At 37.6% G+C, this 25233-nt stretch overlaps 2 protein-coding genes across 5 annotated transcripts in view; one reads left to right on the top strand and one right to left on the bottom strand.

Annotated features, from left to right (window-relative positions):
* Positions 1 to 8930, top strand: part of LAMB1 (laminin subunit beta 1) — a 77000-nt gene extending 68070 nt beyond the window's left edge. For 2 of the 3 annotated variants that reach the window (XM_027968590.3, XM_042248535.2), the window contains exons 29-34: positions 51 to 195; positions 3395 to 3602; positions 3798 to 3939; positions 6325 to 6501; positions 8346 to 8505; positions 8628 to 8930. In XM_027968590.3, coding sequence (XP_027824391.2) covers positions 51 to 195; positions 3395 to 3602; positions 3798 to 3939; positions 6325 to 6501; positions 8346 to 8505; positions 8628 to 8764 — 969 coding nt within the window. In that variant the 3' untranslated portion in view covers positions 8765 to 8930. Of the gene's footprint in view, positions 1 to 50; positions 442 to 973; positions 3603 to 3797; positions 3940 to 6324; positions 6502 to 8345; positions 8506 to 8627 lie in introns of those variants that run through there. The other variant, XM_060414679.1, reaches the window with a different exon arrangement.
* A 4573-nt stretch (positions 8931 to 13503) lies between these two features.
* The window catches only part of DLD (dihydrolipoamide dehydrogenase), a 28063-nt gene continuing 16333 nt past the window's right edge, over positions 13504 to 25233 (bottom strand). Inside the window, exons 9-14 of one of the 2 annotated variants that reach the window (XM_004007853.6) lie at positions 18664 to 18854; positions 17856 to 18026; positions 17383 to 17572; positions 16781 to 16918; positions 15486 to 15575; positions 13504 to 15398 (exon numbers count right to left, since the gene is read on the bottom strand). In XM_004007853.6, the coding sequence (XP_004007902.1) occupies positions 15333 to 15398; positions 15486 to 15575; positions 16781 to 16918; positions 17383 to 17572; positions 17856 to 18026; positions 18664 to 18854 (846 nt within the window). In that variant the 3' untranslated portion in view covers positions 13504 to 15332. Of the gene's footprint in view, positions 15576 to 16780; positions 16919 to 17382; positions 17573 to 17855; positions 18027 to 18663; positions 18855 to 25233 lie in introns of both variants that reach the window. The other variant, XM_060414680.1, reaches the window with a different exon arrangement.

Here is a 25233-nt window from a genome sequence, read left to right as displayed (position 1 = left end):
CGTCGGTTTGAGTGACATTGTTCCATGGGTATTTTATTCCCCATATATAGGTCTCTGAAGCAAAACTGAGGGCTGATGAGGCAAAACAGAATGCTCAAGATGTTCTGCTGAAAACCAATGCTACCAAAGAAAAAGTGGACAGGAGCAATGAGGATCTGAGAAATCTGATCAAGCAAATCAGGAACTTTTTGACCCGTAAGGAATTTTTTCATTTTACTTTTAGACAGTTCTTCCTATCTTGGAATATAAAACAAATCTTTAAGAGTGTTGGAGAGGCCATAATTCAAATCTGCAGTTTTGATAAAATCAGCTTCTTACAGGGGATAAAATACTTGCAAATTTTAAAGTATTTCCATATTAAGAAATACTTAATGTTTATGTTCAGTTCAGTCGCTCAGTCGTGTCCATCTCTTTGCGACCCCATGAATTGTAGCACGCCAGGCCTCCCTGTCCATCACCAACTCCTGGAGTTCACTCAGACTCATGGCCATCGAGTCAGTGATGCCATCCAGCCATCTCACCCTCGGTCGTCCCCTTCTCCTCCTGCCCCCAATCCCTCCCAGCATCAGTCTTTTCCAATGAGTCAACTCTTTGCATGAGGTGGCCAAAGTACTGGAGTTTCAGCTTTAGCATCATTCCTTCCAAAGAAATCCCAGGGCTGATCTCCTTCAGAATGGATTGGTTGGATCTCCTTGCAGTCCAAGGGACTCTCAAGAGTCTTCTCCAACATCACAGTTCAAAAGCATCAATTCTTTGGCACTCAGAGAATGATAATTTATTTATATCTAATATATGGCAAACAACACTAAGAAGTGTTGTAGAAAAAGTGGCAACAAGTAGTAGTAGAAATTTTAAGTAACACCTCAACTATTAAAAAAATTAATTTGAGAAGAAAGAATCAGTTCAGTTCAGTTTAGTTCAGTCACTCAGTCGTGTCCGACTCTTTGCGACCCCATGAATCGCAGCACACCAGGCCTCCCTGTCCATCACCAACTCCCAGAGTTTACTCAAACTCATGTCCATCGAGTCGGTGATGCCATCCAGCCATCTCATCCTCTGTCGTCCCCTTCTCCCCCTGCCCCCAATCCCTCCCAGCATCAGTCTTTTCCAATGAGTCAATTCTTCACATGAGGTGGCCAAGGAATTGGAGTTTCAGCTTTAGCATCATTCCTTCCGAATAAATCCCAGGGTTGATCTCCTTCAGAATGGACTGGTTGGATCTCCTTGCAGTCTAAGGGACTCTCAAGAGTCTTCTCCAACACCACAGTTCAAAAGCATCAATTCTGACCAATGGAAAAATCATAGCCTTAACTAGATGCACCTTTGTTGGCAAAGTAATGTCTCTTTAATATGCTAATAATAAGCTAAAAGTAATAGCTTTTTAATATGCTATCTAGGTTGGTCATAACTTTCCTTATAAGGAGTAAGTGTCTTTTAATTTCATGGCTGTAATCATCATCTGCAGTGATTTTGGAGCCCCCAAAAAATAAAGTCTGACACTGTTTCCTCATCTATTTTCCATGAAGTGATGGGACAGGATGCCATGATCTTCGTTTTCTGAATGTTGAGCTTTAAGCCAACTGTTTCACTCTCCACTTTGACATTCATCAAGAGGCTTTATAGTTCCTCTTCACTTTCTGCCATAAGGGTGGTGTCACCTGCATATTTGAGGTTATTGATATTTCTCCCGGCAATCGTGATTCCAACTTGTGCTTTTTCCAGCCCAGAGTTTCTCATGATGTACTCTGCATATAAGTTAAATAAGCAGGGTGACAATATACAGCCTTGACGTACTCCTTTTCCTATTTGGAACCAGTCTGTTGTTCCATGTCCAGTTCTAACTGTTGCTTCCTGACCTGCATACAGATTTCTCAGCTGCATATAAGTAATCTCTAATTATGTAGATATAAGACATACTTGATGTGATACCCAAGTAGAAAGTCAAGAAGTCAAATATGTACTATGAGAACTGAATTTGGAACTTGTGTTAGAGAATACATGTAATATCATTAGAACCTTAATTATAAGGATTTTTTTTGGCATTGTCCCCAAAGCTTTGTAATCCTATTGTTTTCAGGATATTTTATTTATGGTTGGATAGCTCTATACCTTAAGCATTCTGTACAGAAATAGAAAATCTGCAGGATTTGTGGTCCAGCTCATAAATGTTGCTGGTCACAGTTTGAGTGCCATGAGTGAAGATGGTTGTGGTCACAAGTTAAAACTCTCAACTGAAATGGACGTAATCAAAACAGAGATGTCTAATACATAAAGTTCAGTAGTAGCTCCATGATTCTGCAATCCATGCATTTCTCATCTTTCTGCTGTCATTTTAATTAAGAATATCAACTCTTCTCTGGCTTGCTCCTCCTCATTACAAGGTGGCTGCCAAAGCTCCACTTTATTGTATCATTTTTAAATAGAGGAAATCTTTCCCAGAAGTCTTCGAAAAGTCATTTCCATAAATCTTATTGGCCAGAAATGAGTATCACATGTATAGATGTCACTGATAAAGTAATTCCTTACAGTAATGGGACTACTGTAATTGGTAGGCTAATCAGTATTTAACTCTGAGCTGATAACCTTACATTAACTTACAGGTTGGTACCTGAACAAAATCAGTATTCTGTTAGTAAGGAAAAAGGGAGAATAACTTAGTAAGTTAAGGAGCCAACAGTATTTGCTAAGAATATCTTATGGAATATTCTGTGATGGTCATCATTCAATTGTGTATTTCCCTGGGCTTTATAATTTTAATATTCAGTTAAAAAAAAAAAGCTTAAAAATCAATGACATACTTAGAATTTAAACTCTGGTATTTTTTCATGTCTTTTCACACTTGACATTTGAAACTCCTTAAAGACAACTATATTGACTCTCTTGCTTCTCTGCCTGGATTCTGTAATTTCCTGAATCCAGATAATTTATTAGGGATTTCAACACTCACGTCTGCGTTTACAGCAGTAGTAGTCTTTCAACTGAAAAAGTTTTCATTGCCTTTTAGGATCAAGTTCCAGCTTTTTACCTTTGCCTGTAGAGTTTTCTACAATCTGAACCGTTCACTTCACTCAACTTCCACATAACATGCTCTGCCCATCCTGTCTCTCCATCCAGAGATGTTCTTTCTTCTCTCAAACCCTCTCATCTTTCAACACCCTCCAGAGTCTTCCCTGACAACCCCAGCTTGTCACCAACTCCAGTAGTACGCATTGTCTACTACTGGAGTTGACAGGATTACTTTTCCTGTGTGTAGGTCTCATCTCCCCAACTCAAATTCAAAACCCTTAAATAGGAAGTACCTCTGCTTGGTATAACCCTACCAGGCTGAACACACAGTAGTAGATGACCGATATGGTTGAAAGAGTGAACCATCTTTGCTTTTTACTTTTAACAGAAGATAGTGCTGATCTAGACAGCATTGAAGCAGTTGCTAACGAAGTCTTGAAAATGGAAATGCCTAGCACTCCACAGCAGTTACAGAACTTGACAGAAGATATTCGTGAACGAGTTGAAAGCCTTTCTCAAGTAGAGGTTATTCTACAGCAAAGTGCGGCTGACATTGCCAGAGCTGAGATGTTGTTAGAAGAAGCTCAAAAAGCCAGGTATCTGAACACAATATTATATGCCATTTAGCGGAGCTCATTTTGTGTATCTAGCATCTTTTCTTTCATCAGTGAAATTTCTCAATGAGTGACCGGTGGGAGTCTCTCTGCATCACTTCAGGAAAGCTGGTCTTTAAAAGAAGACCAAGTACTTTTTTCTTGTTCACATGTTATCACCCTGTTCTTTTTACTCAGCAAAAGTGCAACAGATGTTAAAGTTACTGCAGACATGGTAAGGGAAGCTCTGGAAGAAGCAGAAAAGGCCCAGATTGCAGCAGAGAAGGCAATTAAACAAGCAGATGAAGACATCCAGGGAACCCAGAACCTGCTCACTTCGGTAAGAGACTGTATGGGAGAAAACACTCACACACACATTTGTCAGAAAAGAAGCACATCTGACAGTTACCTATAAAAATTCTTACAGCTGAACATCAAAGGAGTCCTTTAATAAATCTGAACTACTCCCCTAGCACAGATGCTAAAAGTCTTGTTTTCTAGGGGAAAAAAGGAGCCTGAAAACAAACATTAAACCCCCTTTCATTTGCATCCCCACAAAAAGCCTTACGAAAGATAGTAAGAGTTTCCATTTCCTTCAAGGAATAAGATTCTATTTGGTATGAAACATACTATTAATTAATATTCAGTTTTAGAGCATCTCCATATGGAGAGACAGGATGGGCAGAGCAAGCTTTTACAACCCCAAAGCAACTACATACTTAAGACTAGATTTATGAGGTGATCATTCACAAAAACTTTACTAGTTTTAAAAACCACTGGAAAGCAATGAATTAAATTGTCTGCTTCTAATACCTAATTTTAGATGAACTTGATAGAGCTCTTACTTCCCAGATGGCTCAGTGGTAAAGAATCCACCTACCAATGCAGGAAACGGGTTCAATTCCTGGGTCAGGAATATCCTCTGGAGAATGAAATGGCAACTCCCTCCAGTATTCTTACCTAGAAAATCCCATGGACAGAAGAGCCTGGTGGGCTACAGTCTATGGGGTTGCAAATGAGTCAGACATGATTTAGCAACTAAACAGCAACAATAGAGCTCTTACAGCTAGACAATCTGTTTTATGCAGAATGCATGGGAAACTTACACACAGAATACCCTTAGAGCCTACCAAATATTAAAGACATTCATTAAAAAAATAATTACTCAGATGGTATTTAGTGCTCTATTCTAAAAACTTAAAACTCTGAAATAGGATGCTTCTCTTACTTGCTGCCAATCCCCCTTCTCAAGACAACCACCCATCATATTTAAAAACCTGGGGGTTTTTCAATCTGCTTTCCCTACTATTAGTTAATATAAGCCCATCTTCCTCTATTCCATTACTCTCAGTAAAATGAAGCCAGACAGTTCTTCAGCCACTTTAAGTTTTGAGTGTATATATATATATATATATATATATGGCCCTTTGTTTGGGCTAATCAAGTTTAGAAAAATTTTATTTTCCCACCAGTCTATGTTCTAACCCTTTGCTTTATCTCTAGGTTTTTCAATCTTGTCAGTGTGCTGTTAACATGTAAATGAACTTTAAGTGACTTTTAAAAAATGACTATTTTGGAAAGCAAAATGGAAACTATTAATCAAATTGTAGATGAGATATTTGGCTTGATGATGCAATTTATTTAAAGATGAAACCTTGGAGGGTAGGAAATGTTTCAGGTAAACAGTTAAGAAAGAGAAGCTCTAAACCATACTAATAAAAGCTTGACACAAAACTATTCACTTACTTACTCTAAGTGTTGTTTTCTAAGAATAACTACTCCCTAAGAATTGTTTTCTAACTAATGGGTGAATTCTCAGATCAAGAATCGTTTGGTTTGAAATAGTTACAACTTTGAGCATATGTGTATACTGATCCATTAGTTATGACATTATTCTGTTATTCTACAGAATAGAACCATCCTTGAAGATAATTTTTTTTAAAAAAATTAGGTGCTCAGTGAAACTGGTTCTTCTGTCATGGGGTCAGGCTTACTTTGGCTAGCTTTAAAAAAAAAAAAAATCAGTATTTATTGATTATACTTTGAAAAGAGATCAAACATGGACCCTCCCCAGTTGCCCAGATACTTTTTCCCTAAATAATTCTTCAGTACTTACAGCTTCCAGTTGTAACTTTCCCAGATCTATGCCACATGACAATCCTATAGTAACTTTTCATAGTTTTAACATTCCTGGTTTCCAGTTTTTCAATTAGCTCAAAACACTCAAGTTAACTTTGCAGGTAGCTCCTAAAGTGCTTTAATCTCCACTACTAGAGCTTAACATTTACAGCTGACAGAAAAAAAACCTAAAATTGACTGGAAGTTACAGTTTTCCCACCCACATTAATTTAGAAAGTTATGTGGCTATCCCTTTGCTCTCATCAGCTTTCTTGTGAACACTGTTTAGCCAGAGTTTGCAGGTGTCCTTAAAATGCTTTCTTGGCATATCAAACTGCCTGGGGGTGGTTCAGTAAGAAAAAATTTACGTACATTTTAGCCTAGACTGTCAGAAGTACTGAAAGGATAAAATATATGAGATGTAGCAGAGACTATTTTGAAGTTGGGCACTTTAATCAGCTTTCTTGAAATTTTTAGTAATTACTTCTGCTGTTCTAGAGCAATGGCACAGCGCCTTTTAGATCTTCCTCTACACTTGAATTCATAGCACTTGCTACCACTTCTTGAATTAATGGCTTGCTGAATATAATCCATTATATACTTTCAGATAGAGTCTGAAACAGCAGCTTCTGAGGAAACTTTGTTCAATGCTTCCCAGCGTATCAGCGAGCTAGAGAGGAATGTGGAAGAACTTAAGCGGAAAGCTGCCCAGAATTCTGGGGAGGCAGAATATATTGAAAAAGTAGTATACACTGTGAAACAAAGTGCTGAAGATGTTAAGAAGGTAAGTACAGCTTTGTTATTGCACAGCTGTGTGGGCAAGGGAGCAACTGCTCTTCTCTAGGCCTTCCTTGGGATGGACTTAACATGGTTATTCATCAGAAACATCTTGGGTGACCTGTTTTGAAACAGCAGTCTTTAGAGACAAAGATGGAAAAGAGTGGGAGTGGATATGAAAATATCCGTACATGAGATGTAGGCCCTCAAATCCAAACTTGGTTAAGGGTTTAGAAAAATGAAATTAATTTAACAAGCATATTGAACTTGTATTTCAATTAGGAAGAGCTTTATGGCAAACAGTAAATTACCTGGCCATTTGAGAAATCTTTAAAAGCAGGGTAGAAAATGCTTAAAGAATCCCTAACAGACAACAGCTAGTAGGGAACCATCTCTCACCTCTTCTGTGCTCATTTGGAATTAACCACCTCTTCCTTCTCACTGGAAGGTGCTATATTTTTTTGCAGAGAAAAGTCTCAAGCCCCAATTTTTCACTAGAAGCCAAGTAATCACTCAAACACATTGTTAAATTTGTGTCAGTAAATATTTATCACTAAAGAAACCTTTTTAAACTTTACAGGGGAGTGCTGAAACTCTTAAATGAATAGTAGGAAGCTATAAACTGAATGAAATCAAGACTTTTCCTAGCAGCTACTGTAGTTTTTAGGCATTATTACAGGTAACTTCCCTATAACTTGAGTTTGGGAAAGAGAACAGCAAGTTCACGGCCCCATCTTTTTCACTGTGGGCTAGTTTCCTGCAGGTCTAAGAACATAAATCAACCAAGTAGTCATCTTACAGGACAATCTGCATAAATATTAAACTTGATTACAAATAAACAGTAAAACCTTGACAATGAAATTCTTCTATAAATAGCTATTGTTTGAACAGCGTTCCTAAAAAGAATGACTAAAATCTTGCCTCTGGTTTACTGGTTTGAAGTCACTGTCAACCCTAAATTAGTCAATGGTCCTCCCACTTTTTTCTGATGTCTAAATATTTGGATCTCGGCACACCTACCTTTGAGGAAATCTATTTCTCTAACTCTTCTTCCATGAATTTTCCTACAACACCTGCAAAGAAAAAGCCAGTCCCCCAGGGACCTACAGCAACTCCACCATGTCTTTGACATCTTTCCATTTAAAAAAATCATGTTAGGAACAAAACTCAGTCATTTGTGGAGACATGGACGGACCCAGAGACTAATACAGAGTGAAGTAAGTCAGAAACAGAGAAAAAAAAAACACTGTACATTAACACATAGATATGGAACCTGAAAAAATTGATATAGACAATCTTATTTACAAAGCAGAGAGATAGAGATGTAGAGAACAAACCTATGGATACCAAAGGGGAATAGGGAGTTGGGGGGTGAGATGAATTGGGAGATTGGGATCGACATGACTTATCTATACTATTGATACTGTCTATAAAATAGGTAAGTAATGAGAACCTGCTGTATAGCAAAGGGAACTCTCTACTCAGTGCTCTGTGATGACCTAAATGGAAAAGAAATCCAAAAAGCAGGGGACACACACATACATGCAGGTGACTCACTTTGTTGTTGCAGAAACTAACACAACACTGTAAAGCAACTACACTCCGTAATAACTGAAGAATATAGAAAATAAAAGTAGACAATTATGTCAATGTTTTATCTAATTATACCATTTCAAGTTAATGTCTTCAGTTACTTACTCTTGTGTAGCTTGAAACCTGAGTACCTGTGGTGATGGCCTTTAATTCAGAATGCTAGCTGTGCAAGTTAGCACCTACGTGATCTAATACTGCCACAATTGTATTACTGACACTAACATTATTACCTTTTTCTACCAAAATGTGGAACTGCAGACTCTGGACAATGAACTTGATGAAAAGTACAAGAAAGTAGAAAACTTAATTGCCAAGAAAACTGAAGAGTCAGCAGATGCCAGAAGGAAAGCAGAAATGCTACAAAATGAAGCAAAAACACTTTTGGCTCAAGCAAACAGCAAACTGCAACTCCTGAAAGGTACATTTTTTTAACTTGTTATTTTCTTAGAGTTTATTTAAAATAAAAGTACCATTCACTCTGTTTCAAGCACTTAGAGCCTTATAACAACTGCTCAGACCTTTTATTTTTATCTCCCACAGATTTAGAAAGAAAATATGAGGACAATCAAAAATACTTAGAAGATAAAGCTCAAGAATTAGTAAGACTGGAAGGAGAAGTTCGTTCACTCCTAAAGGATATAAGCCAGAAGGTTGCTGTTTATAGCACCTGCTTGTAACAAAGGAGGGGGAGCTGTAAGTAAAAGATGGCTGAAGTGACCAAAGCAAAATCATTACCTTTTAAAAACTGACTTAATGATCTTCAAAATAAAACTCAACCTATTTAATATTTTTAATCGCCACATTTTGTATGGAGTTAAATAAAGTACAAAGCTTTTATATAAATACATATTGAGTATATTTTTCCTGATTTAGCATTCATGAATTCCTTTAACAAAGAAGGCTATTTTTGTGGTATGCATTTATAAGCTCACTGATTGTCTCCATGGAGATGCTAATTTCTGTTATGTCTATAGGCCAGTATCACTCATCTGTTCGGGTCAATATCCTCCACAAACCCACCCCCAAAATCACCTCCCAGTTGGATTCCCAGGTAGAAATTAGAAAGGAAGTACCCTAAGCTACCCTCACCATTTCAGTGGCTGCTCAGCTGATCCAAGTCTATTGTAAGTATTCCTTACTCTAGAAAAGAGAACAAAAAAGCAGCAACTTTTAGGGATGGGTTGAAACTAGAAATCAAGCACAGAAAAAGCATCAAGAAAAAAAACAACTGCATGCAGACTAAACAATCTGCATATCCTAATAAAAAACCAATAGGTCAAAGAGGAAATCCAACAGGAAATTTAAAAATACAATACCCTGAGACAAATGACAATTTAAAAAACACACATACAAATCTATGGGATGCAATAAAGCAGTAACAGCAGTTCTGAGTGATGCAGGCCTTCTTTAAGAAACAAGAACATCTCAAAAAACCTTAACCCACAACCTAGGAGAATTAGAAAAAGAACAAATAAAACACAGTCAACAGAAGGAAGGAGATAATATAAGGAAATCACTGCTGATACCACAGATTTATATGCTGGGAACTATGAAATATTAATAAAGGAAATTAATGACTCAAGGAAATGGAAAAATATCCCAAGCTCTTGGATTGGGAGAATTAATATTAAAATGGCAATACTATCCAAAGCAATTACAGATTTAATGTGATCTCTATCAAGATTCCCAAAGAATAGCAAGGAGAGATAAGAAAGCCTTCCTCAGTGATCAATGCAAAGAAATAGAGGAAGACAATAAAATGGGAGACTAGAGATCTCTTTAAGAAAATTAGAGACACCAAGGGAACATCTCATGCAAAGATGGGCACAATAAAGGAAAAAAAATGGTATGGACCTAACAGAAACAGAAGATATTAAGCAAAGGTGGCAACAATACACAGAAGAACTATATTTTTAAAAAAAATCTTCATGACCCATATAACCACGATGGTGTGATCACTCATCTATAGTCAGACATCCTGGAATGCGAAGTCAAGCAGGCCTTAGGAAGCATCACTACGAACAAAGCTAGTGAAGGTGATGGAATTCCAGCTAAGCTATTTCAGATCTTAAAAGATGATGCTGTGAAAGTGCTGCACCCAATATGCCAGCAAATCTGGAAAACTCAGCAGTGGCCACAAGATTGGAAAAGGTCAGTTTTCATTCCAATCCCGAAGAAAGGCAATGCCAAAGAATGCTCAAACTACCGCACAATTCCACTCATCTCACACACTAGTGAAGTAATGCTCAAAATTCTCCACGCCAGGCTTCAGCAATACGTGAACCGTGAACTTCCAGATGTTCAAGCTGATTTAGAAAAGGCAGAGGAACCAGAAATCAAATTGCCAATATCCACTGGATCACAGAAAAAGCAAGAGAGTTCCAGAAAAACATCTACTTCTGCTTCACTGACTATGCCTTTGACTGTGTGGATCACAATAAACTGTGGAAAATTCTGAGATGGGAATCCCAGACCACCTGACCTGCCTCTTGAGAAATCTGTATGCAGGTCAAGAAGCAACAGTTAGTCCTGAACATGGAACAACAGACTGGTTCCAAATTGGGAAAGCAGTACATCAAGGCTGCATATTGTCTCTGTGCTTATTTAACTTACATGCAGAGTACATCATGTGAAACGCTGGGATGGACGAAGCACAAGCTGGAATCAAGGTTGCTAGGAGGAATATCAATAACCTCAGATATGCAAATGACACCACCCTTATTGGCAGAAAGTGAGGAGGAACTAAAGAGCCTCTTGATGAAAGTGAAAGAGAATGAAAAAGCTGACTTAGTTAAAGCTCAACATGCAGAAGACTAAGATCATGGCATCTGGCCAGTCCCATCACATGGCAAATAGATGGGGAAACAGTGACAAACTTTATTTAGCAGGGGAGGGGGGGCTCCAAATCACTGCAGATGGTGACTGCAACCAACCATGAAATTAAAAGATGCTTGCTCCTTGGAAGAAAAGTTATGACCAACCTAGACAGCATATTAAAAAGCAGAGACATTACTCTGCCAAAGTCAAAGCTACGGTTTTTCCAGTAGTCATGAATGGATGTGAGAGTTGGACTATATAAGCCAAAGAATTGATGCTTTTGAACTGTGGTGTTGGAGAAGACTCTTGAGAGTCCCTTGGACTGCAAGGAGATCCAAACATCCTAAAGGAGATCCTAAGGGCCATCGTAAAGGAGATCAGTCCTGAATATTCATCGGAAGGACTGATGCTGAAACTCCAATACTTTGGCCACCTGATGCAAAGAAGTGACTTATTTGAAAAGACCCTGATGCTGGGAAAGATCAAAGGCGGGAGGAGAAGGGGACAACAGGATGAGATGGCTGGATGGCATCACCGACTCAATGGACATGAGTTTGAGTAAAATCTGGGAGTTGGTGATGAACAGGGAGGCCTGGCATGCTGCAGTCCATGGGGTCACAAAGCGTTGGACACAACTGAGCTACTGAACTGAACTATCAAGTTACCCATGACATTTTTCACAGAACTAGAACAAACCCTAAAATTTGTATGGAACCATTAAAGACCCAGAATTGCTAAAGCAATCCTGAGGGGGAAAAAAAAATCTGGAGCAACGCTCCCAGAGTTCAAACAATGCTACAAAGACACTGCTTTAGCAGTCAAAAAGATATGGCATTGGTACAAGACATACGGATCAATGGAACAGAACAGAGTCTAGAAATACACCCACACACCTACCATCTACTTTTGACAAAGGAGGCAAGGATACACAATGGGAAAAAGACAGTCTCTTCAGCAAGTGGTGTTGGGACAGCCACATATAAATCAGTGAAGTTAGAACACAGCCTCACACCATACACAGAAATAAAATGGCTAAAATGAAATAATACCATTTGCAGTAATACGGATGGATCTAGAGATTACCATACTAAGTGAAGTAAGTTAGAAAGAGAAACAAATACCATATGATTATACCATATGATTATCATTTACATAGGATGAGATAGTCAGATAGCATCACGGATCCACTGGACATGAATCTGAGCAAACTCCAAGAGACTGGAGGACAGAGGAGCCTGGGCTGCTGCAATGTATGGTATAGCGAAAAGACATGTCTTAGCAGCTCAACAACCACCACCACTTATATGTGGAATCTAAAATAGGATACAAATCAGCATATATATGAAAAACAGACTCAGATAAAGAAGAGATTTATGGCTGCCACAGCAGAGAGGGCATAGGGAGGAAAGGAACGGGAATCTGAGATTAGCAAAGGCAAACTGTTATATACAGCATGGATAAACAAGGTCCGACTATAGAGCACAGGGAAGCATACTCATGATCCTCTGACAAGTCATAACGGAAAATATATATAGGTATAACTGAGTCACGCTGCTGTACAGAAGAAATTGATACAAATTATAAATCAACTGGACTCCAATAAAAGTTTTAAAAACCAGAGGGCTGTCACCTACAACAGGGCTACGGTTGCTGAAGAGAATGTTTAAATTGAGCCAACGTTTAGGGACATTGCTTATGCCAAGTGGGCAGGTCTACTTAAAAGTACAGAAGGATGCTGTCATTTCTCAGATCTTACACTGTATTTTATTTAATTTCACAATCCGGTAACAATCACTTATTCCACAGGACAAAGAAGATACATGGACCACAACTGTCAAGCCTTTGTCAACTTCACAGCTGAGTTAGCTGGAAACAGGCCAGGCCCTACGTGACTTTTTCACACCTTCTCCTTAGAGCAAGGCTATTCTGTGTTTTCCACTTAACAACCACCCACACATCTAACACAGCTGCATTTGAAGCTGGGCCCAAACAAAAGTTTCGGTTATATAAACAGCTGTAAATTCAACAATAAGGCAACTTTCTTCTGGTTCCACACATTTATTTGTCACTCTTATTTAGGTAGAAATCATAATAACTAACAAAGTGGTTGTGCTTCCTCATCTACTAGAGCATCTAAATCTTTTCCCCCTTGATTGTTCTACTAGAGCATTTAAATTTTTTCCCCCTTGATTGTAAATATTTTACTTACAATTAAGTAGAAGTAGAAACCTTCACTTACTCCTCATTCCTTTTCAGCCAAACAACTAAAAATCTCACTTTGAAATTACTGATTTTAATCAGCTCAATGAACTGGACAATTAACAGCCCCATTCGTCACAAGTCAAGAGAATACTTAGAACTCAGTACATAACAGTAAGTGAACACTTAAAATTTGTTTTATACAGGACTTCATTCCCAGGTATATTTTCACTCTCATATTGAATGAGAACCTTTAAAGTTGCATTTAACTATTATTTTGTGTCTCTACTGCTAGTAGTCCATATTAAATTATATTTCACTATTCCTTAATCAGATCTTTCTACCTAGAGTAGGACACATTTGAAGTTTAAATAAATTAGCACTTCACAGGATACTGGGATTTCAGATTTTAAAAAGATTCAGTTTATTACCAATAATGGGGAATAGCACATTCAGACCAACATTCTTACAGATTAACTGAAAACTCTGAATAAAATATATTTTAAAAAAGTAAAGTTACTGGACAACAATCAGAAGTAGGTGTGGGTGGGGGTGGGTAAGCTTTTCACCTGAGGGCAAATCCCAGGAAGTGGCAACTTGAGCAGAAGCCAAGTTTTACTGGTTAAGGACAGAGTTTGGGGAAAACAATAGCAATTGAAATGAGGGGAAGAACCCCAAAAAGACAGGTCTAAAAAATTCTGCACATTCCTCGTCCAGTCGCTGACTCACCTGTGCACTACACGTGCATGGCACAAACTTCAGGCAGCCTCAGTGAAGCTGAAACAACTGAGTAGAGATTTCAGCTGCGTTCCCCTCCATCCCACACACATAAAGACAAGAGTCTGGCGTTCAATCAAGTTAACTGCTCACTAAAAAATTCAATATTTTCCAGAGGTAACAGAATCCAGTCTTTAGAATGTACTGATTTATAAGGACCGTGATACAATTCAAGACCACTGGACATGTGAAAAAAAAGGAAAATGTGACCTATATGTAAATAAATTAAAACCTGAAGGTTACTAAACATTTTCCTTTAATCTCCGATCAACTGATATCTTATTCTGCACAGCCTTCTGCTTATAAACTATATTCTCCAAACTTTCCTTAATATATGTATCCTTTAAATTGCCATCAAGTGCACTGCAATTTGACGAATAAATGTGAATGACATAATATGCAGAAGTCTCTTTAGTATTTAACACTTATTTAAGTGTTTTAAGAAACAGTAATTTTAAGTATTTAATAAATATTACTCTTTGAAGAAAAAGTCAATTTTACCCAGCCAGGATAAACTTAGGAAAAGAAAGACTATTAAAGATTCCCTTACGTTGCTTCTCCAAAAATAAATGCTAAACATTTAGTAGGTATTGCTAAAACAGATGAAAGGATAATGACCTTTTAAATACCTTAGTACTGTCCTACAATGTGGAAAGAAAAGATATATCCTGGTCTATAAAAGCAATAATAAAGAGTAACAAAGAAAAATATACACTAGAGGTAGTCAAAACAACATCGGACCATCTTGACATCCACTCAGAATAACCAGTAAATGAATATGTAAGACATATTTATTTCCATGTCTTCATTTTCCACTGTAATACATTGCTTCTCCATCTGATACTTGATTTTTGTATATACACCACCTTACTTTGGTTAACTGTATAACTATACTTTAGGCCTCAACAGAATCTTAAAAATCTAAACAAAAATTTTACCTCTAACCACCAAGACATTGGGGATTAAAATAACTGAGATCATCATTTTTTATTTACATCAGTTTATACATGTTTCCAACTTCTTCTAAGGACTATTTCCAATGTGAAAACCAAGTTTCAAATGACCTGATCACCTTGGTTCAAACAGAGCTGTTCACATACCATACTCCAGCTGCATCCATGTAAGTAAATCCTGTATCAGAGATAAAAGCTACTTAACATAAATTCAGTGACATTAAACCCTTCATAAACAGCATGAAAATATGGGCTGAAGAAAATTTTCTAGGAAGCTACTATAAGCAGCTTTTTTCTGCAGATATTAATGCAGTGAAACAATATTAAATTTATTTAAAATATAGATAAGAGACTTCAATTCCGTCCAAACCTATTAAATACCTTCCAAAAGTTTCATAATTCAGTCCTAGAAATTTTTGCAGCTGTGAGCATTTCCTGTTCAGAAATGTGACCTCTACAAAAGTCCCCAGGAAATTTCAGAAAAATATAATCTTCTAATTTAAAAGTTGATTGATTTGCCAAATGATGCAGCCAAGTTTGCTTCTCTAAAAGCTTCTGATAAGGTCTGAAAGGGAAGAAATTTAGAATTAAAAACCACGTATTTGTGGGTCAGAAGAAAATTTAGGTAGCCATTAATTGTGTGTGCTGTTACCGGATGTGCATGGCAGACTCTAGCTATATCTTCACAGGATGCTCCATATTCCAGTGCAAGGGCAGCTTCATTTACCATTTCACCAGCACCCTTTAAAACAATAAATCAAGAAGTAATTCTATTTCTATGGCAAAACAACTACCATCTAATAGGACAGATTAGAATAGTTAACTGCCTCCAGTTGGAAAAATCCCAGCAGAAAAAAGCACAGAAGAGCTTGGGCTCTGAAGAAAAATGGCCTGGACTCAAATCTTGCCACTTAACTACCTCAATTACTCACTGACTCTGTCCTTCATTCCATTTACTCACCTTAAAAATGGGATGAACAATACCTACTGCACAGAGCCCTGAAAACCCAAGTTAATGCATGTATTTAGGAAAAACTGTTACAGAGTAAGCACTCAAATGTTCTGTTATCATCACTGATACATCAGATACCTAGGGGAGGGCATACTTCAAATGCAGTGGTAGGAAAGGCTTCTCTTGCTGCTGCTGCTAAGTCACTTCAGTCATGTCCGACTCTGTGCGACCCCAGAGACGACGGCAGCCTACCAGGCTCCTCTGTCCCTGGGATTCTCCAGACAAGAACACTGGAGTGGGTTGCCATTTCCTTCTCCAATGCAGCAGAGTGAAAAGTGAAAGTGAAGGTAACATTTGAACCAAGCTAAACAAGCCAGTCTTACAAAGATCTGGAGACACAGGATTCTAAACAAACGGTCTATAAGCACGAAGACTTTAAAATAGGAACAAGTTTTTGCCTATTAAGAAATTGTGAGAAGGTGCTCTCACTTTCTGAGATGGCCCACACTCTGTGGAGTATGTTTCTCTCTAAATAAACCAACTTCTTACCTATCAAAAAAATACAAAGAAAGAAAAAAACTGAGAGAAGACCCATGAGACAGGGAATTAATTAGCAATGAGAGAAGGCCCATGAGACAGGGAATTAATGAGCAAAGAGAATGACTGGAAAGAGATGATGTCAGAAAGATAGTCAAGACCAAAATTCAGTGGAGCCTTGGGTGTAAGTCTGAAGTGGAAAGGACCACCAGAGAGTTTTAAGCAGGCAAAGGGCCTGGTGTGTGTTTTAAAGGGATATCTCAGTTGCGGCGTGGAATACACGTGATATGATAGGCAAGACTGTCAGTGCTAGAAACAATGCACAAAGAGGCTATGTTCAAACTTCTGCTAGTAAAGAACAACCTCAGAATGTAACCACTAGGTGGTTTTAAATTAATGTACTAAACAGCAATGCTTTCCAGAAATCCTAATGGGATTTCTGGCTTTACAATACTCACGGGTCCTAGAATATGTGCTCCCAATACTCTGTCTGTCGATTTCTGCCCGAGAATCTTCACCATGCCATCTGTGTCAGCGTTTGTCTTAGCTCTGCTGTTAGCAGCAAATGGGAATTTCCCAACTTTATATTCAATACCCTGTGAGAGACAGAAATTAAGAGCTTACATAAATTCTCAAAAAATTCATTTCCATTTGCTGAAATCATCTACCATCTATCAGAACTAAATCCCAAGAAGGCAGTTCTTCACAAAGCATATAGAAGACCAAAAGGTTTATCACAGAAAAATATTTTGGAAACAAACATAAGTAAATTCAAGTGTCAGGCCACCTGGATATACTTCAAAGTCAAATATAAGACCTCTAGAATTACTAATTTTTACTTAAAAATAAAATTTAAAAAATAATAATAAAAAAATAAATACAGGCAAGCAAATACTCTCTCCTTTATGATACTAATAAAATAAAAAATAATTCAAACTTACCTATAATGTTCTACATAGTTATTAAAATGCATTAATGCAATAATGAAAGGGTTCTTAACCACCACTGTCATTAAGTCAAATCACACGTTAAGAGTAAATCCACCCTCATTCAGAATTACCTCTTCTTTCAACTGCTCTTCTGATTTGCCAACCCAAGCAACTTCAGGGTGTGTGTAAATCACCGATGGTACACAGTTGTAGTCAATGTGTACAGCGCCACCAGCCATCCCTTCAACACAGATAATGCCTTCATCCTCTGCTTTGTGAGCCAGCATTGGACCAGCAACCACATCACCAATTGCATAGATACTGCCACAGAGATCAAAAGAAACAGTGAACTTCTGATATCACAGACACTCATCTTCTGTTATGCCAGAGTCAAAAACTATGAGTTTCCAGTTAGTAAATCACTGAAAAATAAATACAGCTCTTCCAAGTCCAAGTTCTACACTTTGCGTAATGAAAAATTCAATTAATTATTTTTCTTTTACAGGTTATAATTTTACTATTCTTCCCCAAAGCCATTGCATTTTTAAAGCATGACAAGTGTTTATTTAAAATTACTGCAAATTCAGGTAGGTATGTAACTTACTTTGGAATTTTAGTTTGGAATCTGGTATTCACTGGAATTCTACCTCTAGGATCCAGCTCAATTCCAAGCTCTTCTAGTCCCAAATTCTGAGTAAAGGGTCGTCGGCCGATGCAAACCAGCAGTACATCACAAGTGATGACTTCAGCTTTACCACCAGAAGCAGCCTCAATACTAGGTAGTAAGCAGCATATAATTGTAAAACACATCTACATGAATAGCTGACAGATATTGGAAACTTAAGACCAGACATTACTCAAGTATTAATGACACTTATGACAGTCTATTTTAATCATAAACAAAACATAAACAGGGTCAGGCAATGAAAAATGCACATATCCTCTAGAGGTCTATCATTTGAACCTCACAACAAAAGGCTATACTAACATGGTTTAAGAACACAGATCCAAGGTCAAGTAGTGCTTCTGGCCCCACCAGCTACGAGACATTAAGCAAGTTACTTCAGTGTTAAATAAGTAGAATACCAGGCACATAGTATGCAATCTAATCAATAATCTTACTGATTTCCCCATGCATCTGTCTAAAAATAATGATTTTATTGAATGTTGAGAGTTTAAATTGTTCTGAATGTATACTATGAAAAAGTACATAACAAATCAGAACACTGGGCTAATTTTTCTCTCATCAATGCAAGCATGAATTTCAGAGGGCTGACTGGATAAGCAATACAGAGTTACACTACACAATAAAGAGGTACTAAGTTATAAAAAATCTGATTCTTAAAGCTAAATGTTTTTCTTAAAGAAACACACAGAAGGATACCATAGCAAAACAAATGTGGCATACTTACGAAACATCAATTTTTCCATCTGATTTCTTAGTAGCACCAGTAACTTTCGTGTTTAATTTAAATTTAAATCCTTGTTTTTGAAGGATACGTTGAAAGTTTTTAGATATTTCCATATCAATTCCAACACCACCAACATGACCCAAAAACTCAACTGCTGTCACGTCTGCACCAAGCCTTTGCCAAACTGAGCCCTGCAGACAATAATCATGAAAATAAAGGCTCTGATAGCAAATGTTTAAAAAATCATCTTAAACAGTTTATTGTAAGGTATTTTCCTAGGTTACTATGTTCCTATTAGAAACTCTGAGGTTTAAAATTAACACCGTGACAAACGCGTGTAACTTCATACATTTATTCATTCAGCATTTACTGAACACCTACTAACTGCTAGGCACCATTTTAGATGGTAGGTATACATCAATGAACAAAACCCTGCCTTCAGAGACCTTAAATTCTGATAGAGAAGACAAATAAGCTGAATTTATGCAGAGGATAGCAAAGTGTAATGAGAAAAACAAAGCTGAGGTAGAACCAGGACTACTGCAATGAGAAGGACTGCAATTCTCAATGTGGTCAAGGGGAGACCCTCATGGGGAGCGACAATTGCACCAAGCCTCGGAGAAGGAATGAAATATACTGGTAAGTGCTTCAGAGACAGGAAAGACTGTGAAAAGGAGGGCTCTGAGGGGAAAGAAGTAACCGCTTTTTGCTAATTACTGAGCTTGCAAAGTATTAGCTTCATATTTTATCTTCTCAAGATAAATATTTACTTTTTTCATTTAAATTATAATTTAAACTAAATGCTAACATTTTAACAACATTTTAACAATTATAACTTGTGAATACTTGTATGTCAAATATGAAATGAAACCTTCAAATTGGCAATATGAAGACAATTTTACAGCATTAAATAAACTATGAAAAGCTATGAATATATCCTTTGCAACAACTTACATTAAAATCACCTAATAATTTAAAATTTATTGTAAGACTTTAGCAACTAAATTAAGTTCATGTATTTATTTTTTATATTTCATGAATTTTGGGGGTGAGAACTGAGTTAACTAGAGGCAATACAGTGACACTAAAAATTCAATAACGAACATACACAAAAAATAACTCAAAATTATGGACCTAAATGTAAAATCCAAGACTGTACAACTTGTAGAAGAAAACAGGAGAGAATCACTGTGACACTGAGGCAGGCAAAGACTCCTCAGCTATAACACCAAAGCACAGTCCATGAAAGAGAAAAAGTGAATTAGACTTCATCAAGATTAAAACCTTCTCTTCACAAGACAGTATTATGAACACAAAAGAGAAACCACAGGCTAGGAAGAAATGTTTGCAAAACAACTATCTGATAAATGTTTGCAAAACAACTACTTGATAAAAATAAAAAATATTTGCAAAACTATTTGATAAAGATTCTATGCAGAACTCTCAAAACTCAGTAACAAAACAAACGGACCCAAGGAAAAAACATACGAAACATTTAAACAGGAACTTCAAGGACACAGACACATAGAGATGGCAAAAAGCACATAAAAATATGCTCAGCACTGCAACACTAGAGAAATGCAAATTAAAACCACAAAGAGATACTACTGCACACCCACCAGAAAAGCTCAAATCAAAAAAATCAACAATTCTGGTGAGCAAATGGAACAACTGCAACTTACAGTGCTTGGGGAGGGAGCTATAAAATGATGCAGCCCTTTTGGAGAACAGAGTTCTTGAAAGGTTAAACACAGAATTACTCCTAGGTATATACTCAAGAGAAATGAAAACAGATGTCCAAACAAAAACTTGTACAAAAATGTTCACAGTAGCATTATTCATGTTAGTCCTGAAGTGGAAACAAGCCAAATGTTCATCAACTAAAGAATGGCTACAATACATTTTTAAAATTCACTGAATGGAAAATTATTTGGCCATAAAGTGAAATAAAGTATACCTGAATGTTGAAAACATTATGCTAACTGAAATAAGCCAGACACAAAATGCCACATATTGCATGAATTCCATTTATATGAAATGTTCAGAACAGGCAAATCCATAGACATAAGAAGCAGATTAGTGTTTTCCAAGGACTGGGAAAACAGAGAAATATAGAATGACTGGCGGCTCAGATGGTAAAGAATCTGTCTGCAGTGTGGGAGACCCAGGGTCAATCCCTGCGTCGGGAAGATCCCCTGGAGAAGGGAATGGCAACCCCCTCCAGTATTCTTGCCTGCAGAATTTCATGGACAGAGAAGCCTAGCAGACTACAGTCCATGGGATCATGATAAGTCGGAAACAACTAAGCAGCTTTCACTTCTGGGGTGATGAAAATGTTCTGGAACTGAGATACTGACGACAGATGCATAGCTTTGTAAACACACTAAAAAAATCACTGAATTGTACACTACAGTGATTACATGATATATAAGTTATAGCTCACTACAAAAAAAGGAATCACTCCTCTCAATCTAAATTGGAATAGTAAGAAACAGTTAAGAGCAGAAATGATAAGCAGCAGCACCATCTTGAGAGAACAGTAAGCATAGCTAGACAAGTACTCTATTCTTTAGGAAAGCTGATTTCAAAATCCTTAGATAGGAAAACTCCAGTAATATCTACCATTTATTTAGAGCTTATTAAATGCAAGGCACTATGGTGCCTTAAATGTATTAACTGTATTAAACCTCAACAAAATCTTATAAGGCAATTATTCTTATCCTCCTTTTTACAATGGATCAATTAGTTCAGAGAGGGTAATGAATTTAACAAAGACATAAAGTCATTAAGAGACAAAGCTAAAATTCAATTTTAAATCTGATTCGAAAGCACTACATTAAACTGTAATGGAAGAAAGAAAATGAACTCTAAAAAATAAGTCATGTGAGTAATCTTTATGAGAAAGCAGAGATATATGTATGTCGACACACTAAGTTCTCCATAAACCTAAATTTTTAAAATGACGTGTAAAAATTATTTTAATATAGTAACAGACACCTAAAACATTGTGTCAAGATGTTTAAATGACTTGAAGCTTGCAAAAAATCTAATGCGAAAATGCAGAGATGGAGGAAACAGAATCATTGCCTTGGGCTATTATAATGCTGATTAAAAGGAAGTAAAGCTATATGGTTCCTTTATGTTTGTTTGTTTTATCCATCAGTGACAATTTTCAATTCGGCCTGAAGAGAAGAAATATCATTAAAAAAGAAGTGAAGCCCCAAATAAGAACTAATTGTTTTGGATGAATTAATTCCCTAATCGAATAAATTAGACCACAGAGTTTGGCTAACAGTGAACTTTGGGAACTTAATTAGCCTAAGAGCACTGTCAGAGGTGGGAAAGAAAAGATTCTAAAAAAGAACATTCCTGGAGATTAGCTCAAGATGGTAGAGTAGGATACGAGTTCACTCCTTACAAAAACACATCTAACTCCTAACCACCACTGACAGGGAAAAAAAAAAACACCTCTGGAACCTTCCAAAATTATACCCTACATCCAAAGATAAAGAAGTAGCCACAGGAACAGCAGGAGAGGCTCAACTGCGATAAAATCAAATCACAAACCAGTGGGCGGGCAACTCACAAATCTGAGAACAACTATACCATGGAAGTTACTCCACAGGAGTTCTGAGCCCCATGCAGGCCTTTCCAGCCTGGGGGATGGGAATGGGGAGGAGTTCCCAGAGAATCTGGTTTTGAAGGCCAGTGGGGTTTGATTAGTTACCAGAGTGGAAGGGTGGGCAAGAGGGATAGTTATGAAGTTTGGGACTTATATATACACACTGCTGTATTTATAATGGATAGCCAATGAAAAAGTCAGAAAGACAAATACTGTATATGAATGCATACATATGGAATTTAGAAAGACAGTATCGATGATCCTACATGCAGGGCAGCATAGGAGACACAGATATAAAGAACAGACTTTTTGAACTCAGTGAGAGGTGTCAGTCAGTCAGTTCAGTCACTCAGTCGTGTCTGACTCTTTGCGACCCCATGAACCGCAGTACGCCAGGCCTTCCTGTCCATCACCAACTCCTGTAGTCCACCCAAACCCATGTCCATTGTGTCGGTGATGCCATCCAACCATCTCATCCTCTGTCGTCCCCTTCTCCTCCTGCCCTCAATCTTTCCCAGCATCCGGGTGTTTTCAAATGAGTCAGCTCTTCGCATCAGATGGCCAAAGTATTGGAGTTTCAGCTTCAAAATCAGTCCCTCCAATGAACACCCAAGGCTGATATCCTTTAGGATGGATCTCCTTGCAGTCCAAGGGACTCTCAAGAGTCTTCTCCAACACCACAGTTCAAAAGCACTAATTCTTTGGCACTCAGCTTTCTTTATAGTCCAACTCTCACATCCATACATGACTACTGGAAAAACCACAGCCTTGACTAGACGGACCTTTGTTGGCAAAGTAATGTCTCTGCTTTTTAACATGCTGTCCAGGTTGGTCATAACTTTCCTTCCAAGGAGTAAGAGTCTTTTCATTTCATGGTTGCGGTCAACATCTGCAGTGATTTGGAGCCCCCCAAAATAAAATCTGTCACTGTTTCCACAGTGAAACTGTTGTCACTGTTTCCATCTGCCATGAAGTGATGGGACTGGATGCCATGATCTTAGTTTTCTGAATGTGGAGCTTTAAGCCAACTGTTTCACTCTCCTCTTTCATTTTCATCAAGAGGCTTTTTAGTTCCTCTTCACTTTCTGCCATAAGGGTGGTGTCATCTGCATATCTGAGATTACTGATATTTCTCCTGGCAATCTTGATTCCAGCTTGTGCTTCTTCCAGCTCAGCGTTTCTCATGATGTACTTTGCATATAAGTTAAATAAGCAGGGTGACAATATACAGCCTTGACGTACTCCTTTTCCTACTTGGAAGCAGTCTGTTGTTCCATGTCCAGTTCTAACTGTTGCTTCCTGACCTGCATGCAGGTTTCTCAAGAGGCAGGTGAGGGTGGGATAATTTGAGAGAATATATTGAAATATGTACATTACCATATGTGAAATAGATGACCAGTGCAACTCCGATGCATGAAGCAGGGCACCAAAGCCAGTGCTCTGGGACAACCCAGAGGGACAGGGCACGGTGGGGCAGGGCGGAGCAGGGTGCCGGACCAGCACACATACATACCTGTGGCCAATTCATGTTGATGTATGGCAAAAACCATCACAATACTGTAAAGTAATTATCCTCCAGTGAAAATAAATTAACTAATTTAAAAAAATGTTTTTAAAGAAAAAATAGATAGCCAACAAGGATGGCCTATATAGCACAGGGAACTCTGCTCAATATTATGTAACAACCTAAATGGGAAAAGAACTTGAAAAAGAAAATATACATGTAGATGCGAAAACTGAATCACTTTGTTGTACACCTGAAAATAACACAACACTGTTAACAACTATGAAGTGACGTGAAGTGAAGTCGCTCAGTCCTGTCCGACTCTTTGCGACTCTTTGCGACTGTAGCCTATCAGGCTCCTCCGTCCATGGGATTTTCCAGGCAAGAGTGCTGGAGTGGATTGCCATTTCCTTCTCCAGGGGATCTTCCCGACCCAGGAATCGAACCCGGGTCATGTCCAGCATTGCAGGCAGACCTTTACCATATGAGCCACCAGGAAAGTTAATCAACTATACCCCAATATGAAAAAAATTTTTTTTTAAATAAAAACTGAAAAAGCATAGATTCTGAAGTGCGGAACAGAGGTCAATCCCTGTTAAATACTAGAAAGTAGAGATTTTTAAATAGCCAGTTTGACAACCATTAGACACTACTGTAAGTGTTTCAAACAGGTCATGTAAGCTACCCAAATTGTATTTCTGAAAGTTCTTCTGGGCTGGTTAATGCAGTGTATTTTGGTATCGGAAAAGTAACCAGTTATGTTTATAACTGGTAGAAGACTGTAGTATCAGGGACCTCCCTGGCAGTTGTCCAAGATTCTTGCTCTTCCATGGAAGGGGGCGCAAGTCTGATCCCTGATCAGGTATCTTAAGAGCCACATGCTGTGTGGTGTGGCCAAAAAAAGAAAAATTTTAATTTAAAAGCTTTTTAAAACTAAAAAAAAAGACTGCAGTATCAGATGGCCTTTAATATTTTGCATTGACAACCTGAATAACACTAAAGAATGCTTGATTAACCAATTTTAGATAAGATCAGATGATGGACCACATGCCTTAGTTAACATACTTCCCCAACTTATGAACAAGACAAAGCAAGAAATAGCAGTTAAGTGTAAAAATGACAGAATCAAGACAAAGAACTAGGCTGGAAATACTGGGTGCAAGTGAACAATATTAAATTAAAAGCAAGGATAAGGTTCAAAGTCCTTTATTTAGATTTTTTAAAAAATCAGAATTGCTCAAGCAAAAGATGTGAGGTTTTCATCTGACCACAAGCTCAATATGTGCTAAAAACAAATGAACAAATAACAAAAAACTGATCTTCAAGGGTTACACAAAGAAGTATATTATGCATATCAGGAGACCAAAAAATATTCTCTCCAAAACCCAGACTATTTTGCTTAGTTTGGAACATCATTTAAAAATGACAGACACAAAGAAATATG

Source organism: Ovis aries, chromosome 4 (assembly GCF_016772045.2).
Source record: "Ovis aries strain OAR_USU_Benz2616 breed Rambouillet chromosome 4, ARS-UI_Ramb_v3.0, whole genome shotgun sequence".
Taxonomy (NCBI): domain Eukaryota; kingdom Metazoa; phylum Chordata; class Mammalia; order Artiodactyla; family Bovidae; genus Ovis; species Ovis aries.
This window is presented reverse-complemented; position numbering and strand designations above follow the sequence as displayed.